The sequence below is a fragment of the Ipomoea triloba genome, chromosome 2, assembly GCF_003576645.1.
Source record: "Ipomoea triloba cultivar NCNSP0323 chromosome 2, ASM357664v1".
NCBI lineage: Eukaryota > Viridiplantae > Streptophyta > Magnoliopsida > Solanales > Convolvulaceae > Ipomoea > Ipomoea triloba.
Window position 1 is genome coordinate 26,275,764 of NC_044917.1, and position 22,673 is coordinate 26,298,436.

The 22,673-nt window shown below is 35.5% G+C and overlaps 2 protein-coding genes across 3 annotated transcripts; one reads left to right on the forward strand and one right to left on the reverse strand.

Annotated features, from left to right (window-relative positions):
* Positions 1-11,711: 11,711 nt before the first annotated feature.
* LOC116005059 (serine-threonine kinase receptor-associated protein-like) lies at positions 11,712-15,088 on the forward strand. Of its 2 annotated transcripts, XM_031245295.1 has the most exons (8): positions 11,712-11,905; positions 12,095-12,313; positions 12,751-12,886; positions 13,190-13,271; positions 13,664-13,839; positions 14,214-14,351; positions 14,437-14,576; positions 14,657-15,088. In XM_031245295.1, exons 2-8 carry the CDS (start codon positions 12,196-12,198, stop codon positions 14,905-14,907), a joined length of 1,041 nt encoding a protein of 346 aa, XP_031101155.1. In that variant the 5' UTR covers positions 11,712-11,905; positions 12,095-12,195; the 3' UTR covers positions 14,908-15,088. The 2 variants fall into 2 exon arrangements, with proteins under 2 accessions (XP_031101155.1, XP_031101148.1); XM_031245288.1 differs by having other exon boundaries at positions 11,712-12,313.
* Positions 15,089-15,219: 131 nt separating this feature from the next.
* Positions 15,220-19,734, reverse strand: LOC116005049. Its single transcript, XM_031245279.1, has 7 exons — positions 19,073-19,734; positions 18,064-18,371; positions 17,213-17,890; positions 16,948-17,076; positions 16,121-16,324; positions 15,811-16,011; positions 15,220-15,710 (listed from the first exon to the last, which is right to left on the reverse strand). Exons 1-7 carry the CDS (start codon positions 19,407-19,409, stop codon positions 15,597-15,599), a joined length of 1,971 nt encoding a protein of 656 aa, XP_031101139.1. The 5' UTR covers positions 19,410-19,734; the 3' UTR covers positions 15,220-15,596.
* Positions 19,735-22,673: the final 2,939 nt, after the last annotated feature.

Below are 22,673 nucleotides of genomic sequence, written 5' to 3' on the forward strand. Positions count from 1 at the left end.
AAAATGGCATAAATCATTTCAAAGCATGCAAATCTTAGATTTCACTTGGAGAGTAATGAGACAAGTTCTAGCAAAACAACCATTACCGGAATCTCACATAAGCCTTCACTAGCAATGTACAACACACTAGATCAAGAATTGATTCAATTATTAAGTGGTTAACAAGGCTATTGGTAAGAGAATAGACCAATCATGTAACCCCTTGGCTCATCAATCACAAGTTGAATTGCAACAAGTTCCACCAAAACAAACCACAAACCAACAAAGAGGGAGCGATCGCAATTTCAAGCAAGGAAAGGTAATTTACCCAACATTATGCACAATGAGTCATCCAAGCAAAGTTTCAAAAAATTTCAAAAGTTACCCAATTTTTGTCTTCCCCCACACTTAGAAATTACATTGTCTTCGATGTGAAAGAAAATAAAGCACAATGGGGAAAGGGCAGCACAATAAGCACAAGGAGCACAATCTCTACTATCTACACCAAGTAAAACATTATACACAATTAAAAAAAAAAAAGTAGAGAAGGTAGATGAGACTCCTCAATGAATCCCTAATGCCAAAGAATCATCATGAAGCCTTCTTGGAAATTGAGCATACTCCTTAGTATCATTCCTAGAGTCAAGAGAATATATACATGAAAGCACAAGTGAAAGCATGATATATCAAAAATAAAAGTATAAAGAAAAATAAAATGCAATAAAATGAAGGATAACATGGTGTGCCTCCCATGAAGCGCTAAGTTTAACGTAGCTAGCTCGACTCAACCTCCTTAAAGAACAATCCTTGTATGCTTGGACGAAGATGAATTCCTTTTCTCCATCCACTTTCTCTTCAATAAATGTCGTTAAATGCCGAGCATTAAGGAACTCCTTTAAGTTCAAAAGTAGCATATTCTCCTGAAATAAATTGCAATGATTCACTTCCAAGAATATGCTCTCTTCTTCAATTTTCATCTCTTTTTCTCTAACATTTTTTTCCAAAAAGCACTTCAAGTGGTTGCCTTCAATTAATTATCTTAAGCTCATCTTCACCACTTCGAAGTTTAAGAAACTATGCTCACCCATATCAAACTTCAAACTCATCCCTTCATCAAATCCATTTTTCACCCATAAATCAACCAAGGATTTCTTTCTAAACTTTGGATCTAGATAGTACTCAAGAGCTTGATCATTTCCTTGGTCTCGATCCACTTCTTTTGTTTTCTTGACTTCCCTTTTCATTGGCAAGTAAGGAGAGTCTTGGGTCTTTCTCATGCACCAATAAGAAGTGGGAATCCCTTGATTTAACTATAGGCCAATGTGGGCCAAAACTCTCAAGGTCATTGACACCACCCGATTCCCAAATTATTCTAAAATCCTCATTCAAGGGAGTGTCGTCCAACAAAGGGCATTCCTCATTTGTCCCACAAATTTCATTAATCTCATCTTCCTTGAGCACTTTTTCAATTAGATCATCTCCAAGTTGTTCCTTATCACTATTCCCTTGCATTTCTACATTTTCTCCCCAGTTTGGTGTTTCTATCTCAATGCACTCATCATAAACCTCATCATCTTCACCTTCAAGGTCCTCACCCTCCTTTTCATTTCTATCAACCATATGACCTTCAATTGGTAATAACAACTCTTGCAGAACTTCTTCATTAGAAGACAATTCTTGAGTGGGTTCTTGAGTTGTCAAACCTTGTCTTTGAACCTTCATGTTTTCTAATTGAACTTATAGCTCATTCATTTGCATAAGTATGTTGGCCATCATAAACTTCATCTCGGGATCTTGATCAAGTGGTTGGTATTCTTGTTGAGGTTCTTGATAGAATGGATCTTGAGGTTCCCATTGATTATTGACATATTCTTCCTCACTTTGTCTCATGGGATATCCATCATCCTCAATGTCATCATCGGGTACAATAGTAACTCCCCAACGCCAAAGTTTCCTCATTTATCCCATAGCTCCCCACACTTGGTGAATGGTTGTAGTGATCATATGGAGGTTGAGTGTCTTGGGGGTATGGATTTTGAGAGTAATTTTGTGGTGGGAAAGGATGTTGAGGTGGATTGTAATTATGTGAAGATTGGGAGTATTGATCATATGAAGCATATTGAGGATCTTGGTAATGTTGAGGATAAGGACTATGGTATGGAGGTTGGGAATAACAAGGTGAGTCTTGGTAGGGTTGTGGTGGGTAAGACTATGGATAAGGATCGCCCCACTCTCGTGGTGTATCAACCAAAGTTCTTGAAGAACAAGAGCTATTTAAGCTCCAATCTACCCCCATTTCCATAGAAGGGAAATTGGGTTCGAGAGTATGAAGTTCCATCCAATTCCCATTGAGATGAAAGACTTTCCAAACACAAACAATAATTGCTACGTATCAACTATTGCAAGATAGATTAAAGACCCAACTCAAACACATTAACCCTAGGTTGGGGTTCTTCCCGTTTTTCACAATAATCACAACTTAAGCATCAAACTAGATAATACAACCCTAACTCAAGCCCATAAACTAACTACTCATGATTAAATAGCATAAAGAACACAAAATCACAAGTAATAAACATAAATCTTGAAAAAGGAAAGAGATAAGGGAAAGAAAGCTTCTCTATTGAAATGGGTGGTAGAATCTTGAAATTCAAGCTTCAAATTCAATATTACAAGCTCCAAAAGTGCTTAAAAAAACATAAATCTAAGCCTAATCTAACCTAAAAAATGAAAGGAAATGAATGTGAATGTCTAGGGTTCAACCATGGGTCAAAAACAAGTTCAAAATGCTCAAAACAAGCTTAAATAATTGTAGAGCAGGTGCGAAACGGCCTACCATACAGCCATATGCATGACCATATCATTTTGGTCAATTTACAGTGCATTTCTATGCAACTGTTTGACTTCTAGGCTATTTTCACCCTCAAAAGCACTTCATTAGCCTTTGTGATCTTCGACAAAGTTGTATCTCTTCACGTTGGATTTTCAATGGCGCAAAAATCATCGCATTTGGACATTCCTAGGCTGAGATATGGTCAAAATACCGAACAGTGGCTGATTTGGACAAAATCTGTAAGTTTGGATGATTTTGACCCCTTTGTCTTCCTTTTTAAGCTTTAATGTCTTCAAGAGAGTTGTAGCCCTTTGAGTCTTCGTTCCAATGGCACAAGAATCACTCAATTTTGATATTTATTCACTGAGATATTGTCCAATCACTAAGATGTCGACGTGTAGAAATTTCAACGTTTTGACCTTTTGCTTCTCTTTTGTTTTAGTTTGCCCAAATGATCAGTACCATTGAAAATAAAACTCTTTAGGCTCTCTTAGAAGTGTTGCACCCATCTCCATAGCTTCTCCTTGACTCCTATTGATTCCAAATGCATCCGAAATGCATGAAAATCCTTGTCTTTGCTTCCAATGCTTTCAAACTCATACTCCTTGCAAAATATCACAAATAAACACTAATTCTCATGAAATTTGGAATGATCTAAAAACAAAATGAATTAGTGAAAGGGAGAAAAATATAAACAAATAAGCACTTATCACCTTACTTCTCCATTCAGAAACAACGCTCACAAACGACGAGTAGAAATCACAAAGTTCGCCTGTCTTTGTTAGCCTCCTAGAAATTGAATGGTTTGTGAACTCACTCCTTTGTGAGGACAAACTGCCACTAGAAAAGTAATCCTAGTTAAATGTTGGACACCATTTCTCCTTACAATCATACAATTTTTCTAACTAAGGACTCTTATGACACTTATAATTAATCACCATCCTGAAAATCATAAGATCACCAAAAGAAAAACATTCACAATTTTAGAAAACTATATTCACAATTTCATAACTCTATATTCATAAATGTATAACTATATGTCCACAATCACACAGCTCTACATTCCCAATTTTAGGACTCTATATTCAAAGTTGTAGAACTCTATGTTCATAATTTCAATACTCTATTCACAATACTAAACCTCTACGTTCACACTTTCAGACTTCCATGTTTAGAACTTCAGAACTATATGGACACAATGCTTATGTTACAACTCTGTTACATATTCACACTTTCAGACCCCTAAGTTCATAAATTCATAACTCTATGTTCACAATTACACTACTCTGCGTTCACAGTTTGAAAGACTCTGTACTCAAAGTTGTAGAACTCTGTAATCAAACTTTCACAACTCTATGTTCACAATTTCAGAGTTCCATGTTCATAACTTCATAACCAAATAGACACAATGCTTATGTTAGAACTCTGTTACACATTCACGCTTTTAGATCTCTATGTTCACAAAGCTAATACTCTATGTTCACAATTCAAATACTGTAAAACACAAAGTGAATGAATAAAGGGAAAAGGGTCAAATAGGCCCTCAAACTTTACCCCAAAGTGCAATTAAGCCCTCGAACATTCAAAAAGTTCAATTAAACACACGAAGTTGTCATTTTGGTGCATTTAAACCCATATGACCGGTTGTTCCAAGTGAACAACCGGTCATAACTTTTCTGACCAACATTCCGGCGGCCGGTGGACGGAATATTCATCCCCAACCAACATTCCGGTGGCCAGTGGCGAAGGGGACTAACGTGAACGGGAGATATCAGAACGGAGCAACAAATTTTTGAAGCAACCCGACGAAGAAATTAACATTGTAAGATTGCTTCAGTATGCTTCACCTGTACACGGGAGGAAATATCAATTAGGCATTTGAAGAAGAAAATAAATTCATAAATTGAAGAATAAAATACACACCAGTTAATATGCAGAGCAAACAACTTCATCGATTAGGGCAAAGGGGGAAAGAAAGAGAGAGAACAAGCCAGAGACGTTTGGGTTTGCTTTGCTATGTTTCTTTTTCTAAATCTCAACTGCATGCGTACTGCAGTCCGTGGTTATGGGTTAAAGGACTAATCATCATGGTTGGGGTTAAGGATCGCGCGGGGAGTGCAACTGCGATTTGCGAAGTTCCATGTACGATGTGCGAAACAGAGGACAATCGCCGGCCGTTAGAGTGCAACTGCGATCTGCGTAATGGGCGGACGGCGATTGTTTCAATTATAACGCCTATCTGCGAAACAGAGGACAATCAAAAGTTGCTCTCAAAGTTTCAATTAGAAATTTTAGAGTGCAACTGCGATATGCGAAGTTGGGGATGAATATTCCGGCCACCGGCCGCCGGAATGTTGGTCGGAAAAGTTATTCATATGGGTTTAAATGCACCAAAATGATAAGTTCGTGTGTTTAATTGAACTTTTTGAATGTTCGAGGGCTTAATTGCACTTTGGAGTAAAGTTTGAGGGCCTATTTAACCCTTTTCCCATGAATAAAATACTGTAACATAAATGAACAGACATACCTTGACCAATACAATTCAAACTCAGCTTTTGTGTATGTGTACTTCAACGAACAATTAAATAGCCCATGAAATCCTTATTGTTCCTTAGTGTCTTGATGTGCTTCTTCGAGTTCTCATCGATATGTCATATGCAAAGACGATGGCATGATGTTGTAAACACTTGAGAAATAGTAGAAGCCATTGCTACACATTTATCAGTCATAATGGTTTGTGGACATTTGTCACCCATAGATCTAAGAAATGCTCTAAACAACCACACAAATGACTATATGCTTTCATTCATCAGAAAACCATACCCAAACATAACATCCATGCAATGGTGGTTCATCCCTACAAATGGACCACAAATCATATCGTATTTGTTAGTGCGATATATTGTATCATGCACTAACAAATCTCCAAATAACTCATAGTCCCGTCTCATTTGCCCATCCCTCCAAAAACAACTAGTCAATCTTGCATCACCATCAACTTCAAAATCAAAGAAGAAGTCAGACTCATTACACTACATCCTCCTAAATATTTCAATTAAAGAATTCGAATCAATTCCATTTAAACTCTTCAATGAATCAGATGCCAATGAATTGTAAGCATCTCGATTGGTGAACCCAACGAGTAGAGACCCCTTGATTGATGTTTTAAAAACCTGATACCATCCGCCAATGCAACCACATTCTTCTTCAAATCCCTTAAGTATGAAAGTTGATTATTTCTCACTCTTCTATGCGAACGAAGTAGATGACTCTTGTATAAAGTGTATAGCTCGTGGTTGTGGGCTTTATCGTGTTTTGTAACTGTCCACACCCTGTTACCATCTACATCAAACTGAACAAATGCGTCACACCCCGTCCTTAAATCAATCTTTGAATACACATTCACACCACTATTTTCTTTAGACTTATAACCAACCAACCTTAGAGCAGAAAAATGTCTTCATCTTAAAATTGTTAGTAAATCCTTGGTAGCGTTACTTACCCTTCCTAACACTAAAACCAACTCTATATGCATAATCGTTATACAACTCATACGCTTTATCAGCATTACTTACTACAATACCCACCAAATCCTGATCAACTGCAGATATGAAATATAACCTCAAGTATGAAAAAACATAATAACGAAAAAAATCAAGATCAATCTAATGAAAATATATTCTCTAAGTAGAGGGGGGACAGGGAATGCCGAATAAATCCAACCATGCTCTACAAAGGAATGGTATTTCCATCAAATTCAGACTTCCAAAATAGAACTCTATTACACATTCAAAATTTTAGAACTCCACATTCACAGTTTGGATACTCTATGTTCATAATTTCAAAACTCCAAGTTCACATATTCCAGAACTACAAATTGACTATAATTATGTTAACTTTGTTACACATTCACAACTTCATAACTCCATGTTCACAATTTGTAACCTCTATGTTCACAATCTCAACATTCAAACACACAACCACACATCAATCATAAATCAGTATGAATAACTAATTTACTCTAAAAAATAAATAATAAAAACCTGGAATTGAAGATGACCCCTCAACATTTAAATCTCCTTGATCAATGCTTGCTGAGACAACCACCAAATCTGCATTCACTGCAAATATAAAATACAACAGAGTATCAGTCAACAATGTGACTGTGGAGTTCTAAAAGTGGGAATGTAGAGTTGTATACTTGTATAATTGTGAATGTACATCTCTGTACTTCTGAACGATGACCTATGTATGTGTGGGCGTAGAGCTTTTTAATAATGAATGTAGAACTCTATAATTATGAATGTAGAGCTCTGTAAATGTGAATGTATTGCTACATGATTGTGAACATATACTTTTGAAAATGATCTCCAATAAAATCTTAAATACATGGTAAATAATCAATCTAAACCAGAAATCCTAAATTCGAAAACACAAACATGAATCAATACATTTCATCAAATTTCAAATTCGACGCACTAACAAAACAAATAATAAAATCAAATTCATACTAAGTTTAAAAATCAGGAAAAAAAACTTGCAATTGAAGATGATCCATCAACGTGTAAACCTGGCTGATCTACTGTCTCCGCCATCAATTAACTCAATATTGGAAAATCAGACAAGAAATAATCGAACAAAAAGAGAAATGGATAACAATTGCAAGTAATAACAATGGAGAAGAATTGCGATGAGCAATCGGATAAGAATTGCGATGAGAAATTAGAGAAGAATTGCGATGAGGAATCAAAGAAGAATTGCGATGAAGAGGACTTGCGAGGGAGAATTGATTATTCTGTTGCGAGAAAGAGGACTTACAAGGGAATACTAGTCGTTAACGCCGTTTATTATTATTATTATTATTATTTACAAATGCTCATAAAACGACATTGTTTTGGACCCTTGCAAGGTGGACCCGGGTCCACGGCATAATTTGCGTCGGCTGAGACGGCAAACCTCGATCGAGGTGGCCCACCACGTGGCCGACCTCATGGCCAAGATGGGCGACCTCGGTGTAACACCCCTGATTCTAGACTGAAATATTACCACTAAAGATAGGAAAATAGCTGGAAATATCTCCAAATTGGCAGGGTGGAGTGTATCGTCCACTCTGACTGTTAGTTGAAGTCTGATTTTTGTTCTAGTACGTGTTTTGATCTCCAGTGCTTTGTTATTTGATCTCTGGTTCAAGATGTGTCTACTGAGAGTTATGTTGAATACTTTGCTTTGATTGTTGAGTACTAATCCATCGTTCTTGACCTCTATATTGAGTATTTGTTGAGTATCATTGATTTGATCCTTTTGGATAATATTTTGGAAATATTGGTTATGCTATTCATTTCATGAGTATATATGTGTGTGTGTGTGTGTGTGTGACTATTCTCCTTTGGTATTGAATATGAGCTTGGTATATATGATGATCTATAGATTCTTGAGAAATATTCCTTGAACTCTATATTTATGTGTGAAACCTTGGATTGGCGGCATTTGAGCTTCGGCTCAATTGGATAGGCGGCATTTGAGTGTTGGCTCTTGGTTACTTGTGATATGTGAGCATTGGCTCAATTGGATAGGCGGTATTGAGCTTCGACTCTATTGGATAGACGGCATGAGCTTTGGCTCCATTTTATGGTGTTGTGGTTGATTGGTGTTTCGGATGGACTGGTGTTCGGTTGGATTGGTGTAAGGTTGGAAATAAGCCTAAAACCCTATATTATGTATGCATGTATATATGTATTTCCTTGTGTATGAGCATTGGGATATGCTTGCTTGATTGTTACGCTTATTTCTTGAATTGTTGAGGTTATGTTCTTGTCTTGAGTACTTGGCTAGTGAGTTTCTGGTCTTGTGATATTTTGAAGTTGTTCCTTTGATACTATGTTCTGCTGATGAGTCTTTGGTTTGAACCTTATACTTATTGTTGAGCCTGAGTCTCTTGACATCCTATTGGTGATGGTTTCGTTGACATATATCTATAGGTGTTGTGTGAAAACCTATTTTGATTATCAATGTATACTATTGTATCTTTATGAGTGAAAATGGGGTTTTACTTAGCGTTCTTTGCTAATTATTCTAAAATGTTTTCAGGTATGGAGTAGGACCAGCTCGTGAGAGAGATAGTACTTCTTAGTCCTGCCCTCTTTTGAGTTTAACTTTTATTCCTCGTTATAGACTTATGGCCTGTGTGTCTTGGTTTTGATTTCGGTGAATGTAATAAGTAAATACTTTGGTTAGAACTTAGAAGGATTGATGACTTATGGATTTGTAGATTGCCTTAGCATCTAGGCTGTGTTTGGGGCTTAGATGTGGCATAACACCCCAACTTAGATTATTTTTCGCTTCCGCTATTTTTATTAGAAATTGAGATATTTCCAGCTATTTTCCTATCTTTATTAGTAATATTTCAGTCTAGAATTAGGGGTGTTACACTCGACTGAGGAGGTCGACCTTGGTCGAGATGGCGGACCTCGGCTGAGGTGGTCCACCGCGTGGCCGACCTCATGGCCAAGCACGGAACTTGGTCTTGCCCGAGTCGATTGGGCTCGGTTCCAAGTTCCCTCTGGTGCTTGGTTCACTTCGTGTTGTCCCGCTCCGAATCTATTTATAATTATTCCATCAGTTGTAGATCTTCATTCATAATATATTTTGCCATTATAGAGGAATAATAACTGAAAGTTAAATCCACTCTTTATTGTGGACGGGGATACCCCTATTCACCCGCCCTGATAGATTTTAAACAATCATATATACTTCGTATATAATTTGTACTAGACTAATTTAGGATTTGATGATTTAAATTAAGAATTTGATATTTAAATTTCTTTACTTAAATATTACTCCGTATAAAATATAGTAAATTACTAGTTTGACAATAAATTTGAATATAGTCGTATATAATTTAGGATATAGAATATAGCACAATGAAGCTGGAAACCTTGATTATCAAAAAATAAAAATAAAAATAAAAATAAAAATAGGGAGATAATAATAATAAAACAGTTTTCAAAAAAAAAAAAAAGAAGCGGTCGGAAGATGATCCATCGTCACAACCTTGACAAAACTTCATATTAGTAATTGCCTCTATCGTATAACAGAATGATCTCAGAATACTTAAAGTCGAAGGTTTGATGATTTGGTTGCAGAAATGCAAGCCATACCCGAAACGTCAGAGGCGAGGCGGGAGGCGATCGCGGAGTGGTACATTTTGTCGTGGAATGTGGAGGTCTGAATGGTCACTTTCCTCAGCTCCACGGCCTTCTCTTTGGTGAAACACCCCGCCCGGAACTTCGATCTGCCGCCATCCACTTCCAGATTTAGCCGCTGGTACGGAATCTCCTCCTCCGCCGCCTGGATTTTCATCTCATTGGTGTTTGCGGGAACTGAACCGTTTTTAATGAAGTTCGGACCGAAAAGCGGGGCCCACCAATTCGAACCGGAGGTTTGTTTTGAGCTACTCGGATCGGCTAATTCGCTCCGATTAGCAGAAGAAGACGACGACGAGGAGAAGCATTGGATCGGAGTTGTACGGAAACAGCGAAATGTGGCGGCCATTGCTGAAGAGAAAGCGGAAGCTAGCGGAGGATCTAAAAATATGAAATGAAAATATTTGAACGATTAACGAAAGTTGGTAATTGGATAAGATGTAAACGTGGCAATGACGCCAAGTACACACGGACGTTAAATAATTTCATTAAATTAATTTAAATGTTTCTCATTTTCGCATTATTATCTCACAAGGCTTTTCACCAAATTTGTAATTTTGGCCCTCAAATTATTCAGACTATTAAGATATGGTCTTTAATTATAAAGTAAATACATTTACTTCTTTAATTATCTCCTCACCCTCCCTGCCTTGCCGGAGACAAACGGTGGAGGGGTGGGTTTTTTTTTAATCTAAATAATAATTTTTTTAATGAATGTAAATTGTAATCGTCACGTCTACTTTGATGAAATATGTCAATTTTTATTTAATTGTATGGTTTTTTATAAATGTTAACAAAAGTTTAATAACAATTTCTCTTTGGATCTAACTTTCGGTGTCAAGGGAGATAAATTTTTACAAACGGAAAGAAACACAGTAAAATTAGGTAGAGAAAATATTATTATACCTAATAACGAAATTACACGAGCAACTAATCATATCTATCGAACATAAAATGTAGAAAGATCCAAAACTAAAATAAAGATATTCAAGATCTTTTAAGTTTTAACGTCTCGAAAACAAACGGCAATGAAGTAGGGAAAGAAGAACAAGTGTTATGTGAAATTCCTAAAATAGATTATTTATAATGAAAATTTATTAACTTTGTAAATGGAACGACCATCATTACAAAATACAAATTACAACTAATGAGATAATTAAAAGAACAAATATGTCTTCTCTATTATAAAATTCACTTTAAGATTATGTCATCTAAATTAGAGTTTATTTTACGTTTAATTTCATGCCATAAATAAATTTTATTTTTTTAATTATCGAATTTAATTTGTTATACTTCTAATTCTTAACTTTTAAAAAATATTGTACTTTGTGAATGTTTCACCTTTATGTATTAAAAAATATATTGAACTAAAAAAATGAAATTTTAAAATTTAAAAACTAAAAATAAAATAAATCAAGATTGATAATTAAAAATAAAATTTTACTATAATAGAGAAATCAAAAGTAAAATAAACACTTCAAAATTAATTTTTATCATATTGCATGACAATATTTTTGTTTGTAAATTTTTAAAATTATTTGGCTGATGTAATTTCTATCCAAAATATTTATTTTTCACAAAAGGCATTTTGAAAGGCTTTCATGGGTGAGTTTGCAATTGTCCAAAAGTAAGGGGACTTGAACCAAAATCCCACAATATATAAAACGAAGCAATTGCGATTCCAGCTCCCTGCGCCCAGCTCGTAGTGTAGTTTTGGATTTTACATTTCTTTTTTTTCTTTTAATTTTTTTCTCTGATTTTACGAATAATTGCAATAATCACTACTGATCTATCCATCGTCTTGAGCTGGAGGTGTGGATTCGTTAAGGAATCAAACCTGTCAATCTCAGATTAGGGTTTCCCGTCTTTGATAATCGTAGCGCCATTTCCCGTAATATTTACACTTTATTATAGGCAGATACATATATATCTATATCTAATCCGCAGAAAATTTTCAGTTTTTTTGCTTCGGAAATTCTAATCGAGATTTTTCATTGTTGTTCCGTATAATCTATAAAAAAGAGTTTTGTTTATTTGGCCAATTTTCCGTTTTTTGTTTTTGTTTTTGTTTTTGGGTCAGATTGATTTGGATAGCTTTTGGCATATTTGATCAAGGGATAAAAAACAACAAAAGTAAAGAAAAATAGGTTTTCTGGGAGCAATTGAGAATTTTTGGGTATAATGGATAAGAAGAAGGTTGCTGCTCCGCTTGTTTGCCACGGGCATTCTAGGCCGGTTGTCGATTTGTTCTACAGCCCATTAACTCCTGATGGGTTTTTCCTAATCAGTGCCAGCAAGGGTAAGCCCAGGGTTTCTTTAATGGGAAATGGTTCTTTATGTTAACACTAAGAAGCAAGTTAAATTCTAAGATGTTACTTGTGTGATAATGTCATTGCTGGTTTTATTGTTTCCCAGTTTATTTTTACATTTTACTGCATTCAATGATTTTGGTGGCTACTTATTAGTCCTTAGGTCTCTGCTAATTGGGTAGCTGGTATGAATGGCATAGGAGTGGATGTCATTGCTTGTGAATTAACATGAAATGAGCTTCTATTGCAATTCGGCAAAATGGGGGGTTTTAGAAGGCGATAGCTGGTTAGATATATGGTGGTCACGTCCAGGATATAGTTATGCATTTAAATGCTGAAGATAATTTGCATAATGAAATGGTGGTTTGCTTTTTTGTCACTGGACATGGTTCGGTTTTAATAGACGATTGTCCATTCTTTTGTTCAGATTCCACACCAATGTTGAGAAATGGAGAGACTGGAGATTGGATTGGAACTTTTCAGGGGCATAAAGGTGCTGTATGGAGTTGTTGTCTAGATAAACACGCACTTCGTGCAGCATCTGCATCTGCTGATTTCAGTGCGTAAGTCACCTACTGTTTTCTTTGGTGTTAACATCAATTGGTGTTTAGAACTAAATTAAAAGAAACTATTATTACTCCACTATCTTCTCAAGAACTTATAACTAATTGCACCAATGAGTAGAAGCACAATCTCAACCAGTTTCTACTTTAACAAAGTCATAGCATTGACCTAACATCTGAATTAGTAATAATCTATTCTCTTTTTTTGTTTTTTCCTTTATTTTAGTGGGTAATGATGTATTGGTACAACAAGAATGCTTATGGTTTTCATTATTGATATGATGTTATGTTGGTTTTCTGCAGGAAATTATGGGATGCATTAACTGGGGATGAACTGCATTCATTTAGTCACAAGCACATAGTCCGTGCTTGTGCCTTTTCAGATGTATGTTAGTTGATGCTCCATATAATTCTATGCATTAGAGGTCAACTCTGCTTAGTCTTTATTTTTCTTTTTAGGAAGTTGGATCAATGCTTTATTTAGAAGCTTCAGACATTCTAAATGTGCCATGTGCTAAATTTTAAAGCGAATTTCTTTAGTTATAAGTACTTATAACAAAAGTTTGATCATTTACTTGGATTTCAAGAGATATTCTTGGTTTTTGCTATGGGTTCAATGTTAAGTGTAGACTGCTCAATTTTGTATTTGTGTCCCTACAATGAGAAATCATCACGTTTGTCAACACTGTACTCTTTAAATGTGAAACTTAATTGTCATAATCACGTCTATTGACTTGTCAATTGGGTTCTTCCTTGTTGAAATCGGGTCATTTGCAGGATACACATCATTTTCTCACTGGTGGTTTCGAAAAAATTCTTCGGATATTCGATCTAAATCGACCAGATGCACCACCAAGGCAAATTGACGGTGGTCCTGGTTCAGTTAGGACAGTTGCTTGGCTCCATAATGACCAAACCATATTAAGTTCCTGCAGTGATACGAGTGGAGTGAGGTATGTGAAATAGCTACTGACTGTTAATGTTTCATGCTCTTTTTATACTCACTCTATTTAGCTTTGTGGCTGTTCCATAACAAATGATAATTGCAAAGGAACTATGACAATAATATCCTTTGAATTTTGGTGAAGAGAATGTCCTGATGTTGTCTTCCTGTCTGGGTTTAACCCGGACCATTATCAAACTGGAAGACATTTGTAGTCAAGTCAGCTGGTTCAACCAGTAACTCAGTTGAAGTACATCTTGTTAAAGAACCATTGACCATCTGACAGGAGTTGGAACTTTCTTTTTTTCAGCATATTTTTTTCCCATTAACTTGTGTTCATGCCTTGTTCATCGTTTAGCTTTAATTTGTTGGTTTTGAGTATAGATTATGGGATTTAAGAAGCTGTGAAGTTGTCCGAACCCTTGATACCAAGTCTTCTGTAACGAGTGCTGAAGTGAGTCGAGATGGCCACTACATAACTACTGCTGATGGTTCCTCTGTTAAGTTTTGGGATGCAAATCAGTATGTATTGTTGTTTGATTTATGTTGTGCTGAAATGTATTGGGTGTGCGCGGTGGCTTACAGTTGGTATTTACTTGCTTAACAGATTTAGATTGGTAAAGAGCTATGACATGCCCTGCAATGTTGAATCTGCTTCATTAGAACCAAGGTTCGGAAACAAGTTCATTGCTGGAGGGGAAGACATGTGGGTTCGTCTCTTTGACTTTCACACTGGAGAACAAATTGGTATGATTCTTGGCCTTGCCTGTAATGAATTAGAGGCTGGCAGGCAGGCAGAACTACTAATGTTGTGTTTTCTTTTATAGGATGCAACAAGGGACACCATGGTCCTGTGCATTGTGTGCGTTTCTCTCCAGGAGGAGAATCTTATGCCTCAGGTTCTGAAGACGGGACAATTAGAATATGGCAGACTGGGCCAAACGAGGCTGCCGATGCGTCAGCTGGACCACCTAAGCCTAAGGTGGTGAAAGATGTCAATGATGGGATTGAGAAGTTAAATATTGCCAAAGGAGCAAAGATTGATGACGATAAAGAGAACGAAGAAGAAGAAAAATGATTGATTGATGTCTGAGACTGAGACCAAAGGAAATATATTTTTATAGGTCTTCCTTTTCTTTTCTTTTTTTTTGGCTTTGGCTGTTGCATGACAGACAGACAGACATGCAAGTTATATGCTAGCATGACTACTTTTGAAGGGTTTTATACCTTGAATAAAACTAAGCTTTTCCAAATGCTTCCATCAATTCTTCCATTTCATTTTAGCTTTTCAATCTACTCGCAAATACAGTACATACATTGTTAGACAGAATTTAATTACTTGCAAGCTCCCTCCAATTGATAGAAATATATATAATGAACACAAGGGAAAGAGCACAATGGTTTTTTTTTTTTTTTAACAAGCACAATGGTTAAAAGAACAAAATCTGCTTAAACATTCATCTCTGCGTGCATCTGTACAAAGAAATTCCCATTCCATTACCATTTCCCCATATGGACACAAATAATGGTAACTCTTTAAACAGGGCTGACTGAAGCGATAGACCCTTAACCTACCACTACTAATCAACAACACAGAAAACTGAACACCAAACTAATCATCAAAAATGCCCAAAAGGAGAGATGAACTTGTAACTCTACCTTTTGGGATAAAACTGAAGGACAAAACACTATAAGGGCGAACTGGGGCAAGGCTTTTCAGAAACAAAGAGAGAAACCTATCTGGAAGTTGAAACTTTCCTAATAGTGTTAGGATTCCGGAATCCCTAAAATTCTATTTATGAACGGTGACATAGCTGCAAGCAAAGCCTTGGGACATTCCTCGTGAGGAAGGTGGCCACAACCAGATATTGCAACCAGTCTCTGCAAAATCAGCAACACATACATAATTAGATAAACAAAGTCCAAGCAGCCTGTGTATGCATACATGTACATATATGGAGGATATAAATAATAGACTTACAGAATTTACAAATTTTGAGGCCATAATTTGAACAGATTTTAATGGTACAAGTGCATCCTCTGCTCCCGCAATTACCAGTACTGGCAAATTTTCAACTGCTTTTAGTACTGATGCTGCATTGTCGGGGGTAAGCACTGTCTCAAATGATAATTTCCCTATCTCGTGAAGTGCTTCATCCCAACCTTCTACAAATAATGGGGCCTGATTACAGAAAACGAATAAAACAATTTATATGATCAGGCATACTCGTAGAATAAAAAGCAGCAACTATGACAATGTAGCAGATATGAGATACATGTGCAAAACATACCTTGTAAAGACTTAAGACTTCAGTTGTTAGCTTAGTAGCATCATACCATGCACGCCTATTCACTACTTGAGTAATTTCAGTTCGCAAAAGAGGACGAACTAAGTGCTTTTTCCCAAGCGAAGTGCGCAACAATATTCTTGCAAAGGCAGGGACCAGTTCTCTTGTCAAGCTAACACTCAGTAAGACAACTCCTTTTATCTCAACCTAGAGACGTAAATGCATAATAGAGTCAAATAGATGAGCATCACTCTATAAAAATTTTATACCACAATAAAAAGAATAGTCTTCATTTCGCAATATTTCAAAATTGAATTTGATCATATACTACAATTTTGTGTCACTGTTCCACAATACATGCCAGTTTGTCTACTTTAATGTAATGTTTCGAAAGCCACCCTTTAGAGCAACCTCATTGCATATTTTAAACATTTTCAACACAATGTATCAGTTTATGCACACTTCCATATTATTTATTTCATCAGACCTTATAAGAATTTTTAAGATCTCAAGAGTGTAGAGAAGAATGCAGATTCAGCTATATGCTGACAATACAAGCAAAAAATTTAGTTTTAAACAGTAAGAAAATAAAAGACGATTAATGGTGAAATCATTTATTTCCCCCATGATAACTGTTTATTATTCCTTGAAGCAATTCAATTCAACCAGTTTGAATATCATTCAAATGGCCTTATGTTTGCAAGAAGTGAAGTTTAACCAGTAGACTTGTAACAAGATTCCATTAAATGGCCTTACGTTTGCAAGAAGTACAGTTTTAACCAATGGACTTGTAACAAGATTCCATTAAAGCAAGATAGGTGGTTGCTCACATTAATTGAACCCATAGATGACTGAACTCTTTGTGCAGCCTTTAATGCAAGTAACCCTCCATCATCATGGCCAACAAGTATAACAGAGGTGAACCCCATCTCTAGACAAAAAGAAAGAAGCAGATCAACCTGAAAACAAATAAACCACCACAGTTCAATCAAAAGCTCAAAAAGTCAGAAATATCACAAACAAGGCAAGGAAGTCCGTGTTGGATGACATAAGAACCACTAAACACCAGCATATACATTAAAAACAAGAAATTACCTGGGTATCAAGCTTGTAGGCATTAGGCAATTGATTTTCCTCCCAGTCTCTGCGGCGGGGCCTTGATGTCAATCCCCAACCCGGTCTATCAAAAGCCGCTACAGCACAACCTACCTGTCGGGCTAGCACACCCATCACATTTCTCCATGAAAAGGCTCCTCCTCCAAAGCCATGCACTAAAACAATCCCAAACTGACAATTTGCTTCCAAATCTCGAATGTTAAGTTGATATGGCAACTTATTAATGTGATCCTCGCCACCAGTTTCACCTAGGCTTAAAATAGGTATGTCTTCAGACAGAACAGGTGATTTTGGAGAACTATCTAGCAAAGGAGTAGAGAGAGATGAAGTATGAAACTGGTTACTGAAGCTCCTACGAAGTTTCTGTTCGCTTCTTGATAAAGAACTTACTGCTGGCCTGTCAAGAAAGGTTATGGATGATAAGGAACGGGGAGGTGACCCAGGCAAACTTAGCTTATAATGAATGGTAAGCCCATGACAAGAGATAAATAAGCTGTCAGAATCAGCCAGCAATCTAACAGGTAGTTGCCCATCCAAATGAGCTAATCCTGCTGGTTTTCCACGAATTTCACTGTCACTTCTTGGCGATTTCCCAGCAGAAGGGGTTGGAGAACGTGGAACCTTCTGATATCCAGAGAAAACAACTCTGGAGAGAACCTGTAATTAGATAAAGTGATTGATGATAATCAACCATTAAACACAGTAAATGTCAAAAGCACCAGAATGTAAGATTTTATGGAAAATCGGCTTTAACTCTGAGTAAAAGAAATTAGTAGATTCTGTGCATTTTCAAAATGGGTCTCTAAATAGTGGAAATATTATTTACTTACAGCATCAGGGTCAACACGGTGGAACAAGAGTTTCCTTCTAGCTCTACAACTTGTTCTGTATGCAACAACTGTATGTCCAAGAGCAAACACCACAGATGAGAGAAATAAGACAGGCATCCCCCACGACTTTTTCAAATGAAGCCTTTGCCTTGAGATGGATGTTGAAGCTTCAGCTTCAAGGTAAGAATTGACAGAGAAAACACAAGCCTTAATGGAAAGAAGAAGAACTGAAATGACTGAACAAAAGGTAACTGTTACAAGATATGGTCCGTGTGAGAGAGCAGCACTGTTGCACATGGAATACACACCTGTATTCATTAAAATAGCAAATAAGCAATGATTATTCAAGTAAAATGGCAAAGTTACCAAAACAAAAGGAATAGAAAAAGAAAGAAACTAGACAGGTAATAGAAATACATTTAAGAGCAAATCAAACAAAGACAATTACTACATACTAACACCAACCTTTTCATTCATTTGAAGAAACAAACTACAGCAATGGAATGATAGTTCATTTCTTACTGTCTCAATTAGAAAAATTAAGATCCAAATAATTACCATTATCAGCAACTTGTATTTAAAGTTAAAATGAAAACCCAAAAAATATAGATTATCAGCAATTTCTTACCAGCATTACCGTTTTTTATAATTCAATTGAAAACACAGTTCATTTCTTACTGTCTCAATCAGAAACTTGTGTTTAAAGTCGAAATGAGAACCCAAAAAAAAATAAAAAAAAAATAGATTATCAGCAATTTCTTACCAGCATTACCGTTTTCTTATCAGGCAAGGAGGCCAACAAAATATGTACATATTTTCATCAAGGAGAAACAGGAAAAAGTAACAAGATAAGCAAAAGGAAACATTAATCATCAGGATATTATACTAACACAAATTGAAAACGCAGTTGAATTATATCATCGGTAGGAAGTCGATGAATCGAATCAAATTATCCCAAACAGAAACAAGATTTTGGAGCTTTAAAAAAACAAGGAGAGTGGCAACATACAAGTGATGACGAGAGATCTGATGATGGAAACAAGAGGAATTTCAGTTAATGAACTCTTGAATGTGTATCTGTGCAAATGCTCTTGAATACTGTAACAGCTGATGCACGTGAAGCTCGAAATCAAAACGCACTGCACCATGACGTCCCCAATCGCCACCAGCACCGGCGCCGATAGCACTAACAAAGACGCCACCATCGCCACCATAAAATACAATGTCCTTACGCATCTCCTCAGCTTCTCCAACCCTCCTTTCCCTCCAGAAGCCATTCTTGTAAACTCCAATTCCCGAATCAATTTTATACTCTTTCCAAACAATAACAATAACTTCTTCTGCATATATCACAATGAAATTTCAAGTAGGGCTCTGGAAGATTACAGATCGACTGCGGAACAGAAACGTCAAGGTTGGCGAATCCGCGAGAGACGGCGGCGTAACAGCCATCTCGCGGTGGCAAGTTGGGAGTTCCAGAGTCGGATGCAGTACGGCGTCGTTCCGAGTACTTACAATACAAATCAAAGCATTAATCTCCTTCACCGAAAAATCTCTGGTTTACGTTTCGCCGGAGTTTCTCCTTCGCTCTCCCTCTCTCTCTCTCTCTCTCTCTCTCTCTCTCTCTCTCCCTCTCTCTCCCCTCTCTCTCTCTCTCCTCCGTTGTGTTTGTTTTGTCGTTGAGGTGTATGACTCATTTGGATTTCTGTTTAAAAAGTATGTTTAAAAAAAAAAAATTATTATTTCTTTTTTAAATTGGGATTCCAATTCAAACTATTCTGAAACTCAGAAAATTTAATAAAATAGAATGGATTTGGTAATATTCAACTAGTAATGTTATTTTCTCTCCTTATTTCACCGCCTAATATTTACCTTTTAATACGTGACAATAAAAGTCAATTATTTTGTTATTTGGTACACACCATCTTTACGAATTAATTACTTTACAAAAAAAAAAAAAAAGTTTACTTGTAAATTAACTAACCTATCGAGTGTATTAAAAAAAAAACTAACCTATCGAGTGTTCAAAAGGAATTTACTTACTAGTAAATTACAAAAGCAGTCAATTGTCATGTAAGAATGTTAATATTAAGAGATCAAATTAGGAGCATAATATATTAATATAACACAACTCATAATCAACAGACATTAATACCTAATTTAGTCTTGGATTATAGTGATTTTTTCGATTTAGTCATAAACGACTTCTTGTGTTTAATTATGTTCTTGACTTTGATGGTTTTATCCAATTATGTCTGTTGTTGATGAGATAGCTTGTTAATTTCACTTCTATTAATATTTAGTATAATCATCGACTATAGTAGTTGTACCCAAGTTAGTCTTCGATTATCAATGTTTTACATAATTTAATTCTTGACTATTGTTGATTTTCTCTATTTAGTCCTTCATTCTAATACTCAAGGACTCATTGGATAAAACCATCAAAGTCTAAACTTAATTAAACATAAAAAGTCATTTAAGACTACTGACTCGGTTACAATGTAGTATTAAAAAAAAAAGACTAAATTGAAAAAACCCGGTATAATCAAAGACTAAATTAGGTATTAAATCACACAAAATGTTTAAAAAAATGTCTGTATATAGAACGTTTATAGTATATAACTATATATATTGATAAAGTATCATATTCAATTATGTAAACTATACAAATAACTAAATTTCCTTAAATAAATGTTTATATTTGCAAGTTAATTATTTTAACCATTTATGTTATAAACTTTTTTTTTTTGAATACTACTAACTCTATTACAATGCAGTATCTGTTCATAACTACTTTCTCAACCTATTGAAGCACAAGAGTCAGTATTACAAAACGAAATAGCAAAGTAAAATTTAAGTAGAAGCTTTCTAAAATGAGCAACAACTTCTGTATACTACCTTTTTTCAACCTAACTCCAATTTTATAAATATATGTAAACATTTATAAAATAAGGAAAAATTACCATATTAATCGTTAGTATGGTTCCTTTTATACTATGTACAACTGCATATGATTTTAAAATTGTATTCGTACTCTTTGTCATGAAAGCAATCATAAATTACCATAGGAAGAGAAAATAGTTTTAATTTCGCAAGGGGCCGAGCTTTCACTCCCAATTGCTTTAAAAAATTTAGAGTTCATGGAATATTTGATTACCTATATAATCTGATTTTGGTAATGTGATCGGTAGTATTTCAAGTTAATGTGATTACCCCCATTTTCTTAGGTAATCTTAGATTACCTTAAATTATTCCAACTTTTCCCTTGTTAACTAATCTTTATATAATAATAATAATAATAATAAAAAATTATATGTTTATATAATCAAATATACATGTGTGTATATTTATATATTTATTTTTTAATATTTAAGTATTGATATACATTCGTACAATATAGTAAATTGATCCATATAACCTAAAATATAACCATTAGCCAAACAACGTAATATTATATTCCATCATCCAAACCAAACACATAAGGTAAATCTTATATTCCCAAAATCTCACATTGAGGGATAATCCAAGATTCCGTGAACCAAACGCCCCATTAGGGTATTAAAATTTACGTGTTATGCAATACCCATTACAGGGCGTTTGGTTGGGAAGATGGAATTAGGGAAGAAAAGAATTGTAATTCGGTGGAATTTCAATTCAATGAATAAAGTAGGAATTGAAATTACAGGGTTCGGTATGCAGGAATAGGAGTACAGGGAATTGAAAGGTAAAAAACGACAAAATGACTAAAATGTCTTTATGTTGTAGTAGATGTAATAATAATAATAATAATAAGACAAAAGGTATGGGAGGAGGGGCAAAATTGTCTTTGCACCAACAAAATTGCCCCTCCTCTCCACCGAATTCCAATTCATCATTTGGAGGAAATTACAATTCCGCGAAATTGCAATTCTCTCCAACCAAACAATGTAGTTTGGAAATTTATTGAACTGAAATTCAATGAATTGCAATTCACCCCAAACTACACTCAACCAAACAGGACATTAGTGTGGATAACTCTAGTATTGAGATTTACCTGTTATACAATATTCGTGGATCCAAAAAAAATGTGGGTATTGAGATTTCTATTAAGAATGAGACCACACCGATACCATACTCTATGAAGCTCGAACTCATTCCTATCATCCATGTGTGAGTGTAAATCGGGACACCGAATGCTACTAGACCACAAGTTCTTTGGCCTTCTTTCTAATAGTTAAAAACCTTATATTGAAGTTATGTTATATTTCTGATAAAAAATTATATAATTTAAACCAAATATAAAAATCTTGTTGGAAAAGTGATTTGTTGTGCCCGTTGACCTTTAGCTCCTAACCGGTGATTGGTGTTTTGTAGGAAATCTATAATCAGAGAATAGAGGCAAAGAGAATGGGGGAGCATTCTTATTCATGATCATTATATCTTTACAAGTGGGAAAACCCCAATATATATAATGTACAAGTAATAATAACAATACTAAGTATGGTGACCGTTACAACGGTTACACAAATAATGGCAACATAAATATATTTATTATAACAAATCTTATATTTTTAAACAAACATAACATTGATTATTTTGTATAATTTGAACCACACACCCCTAAAGAACAA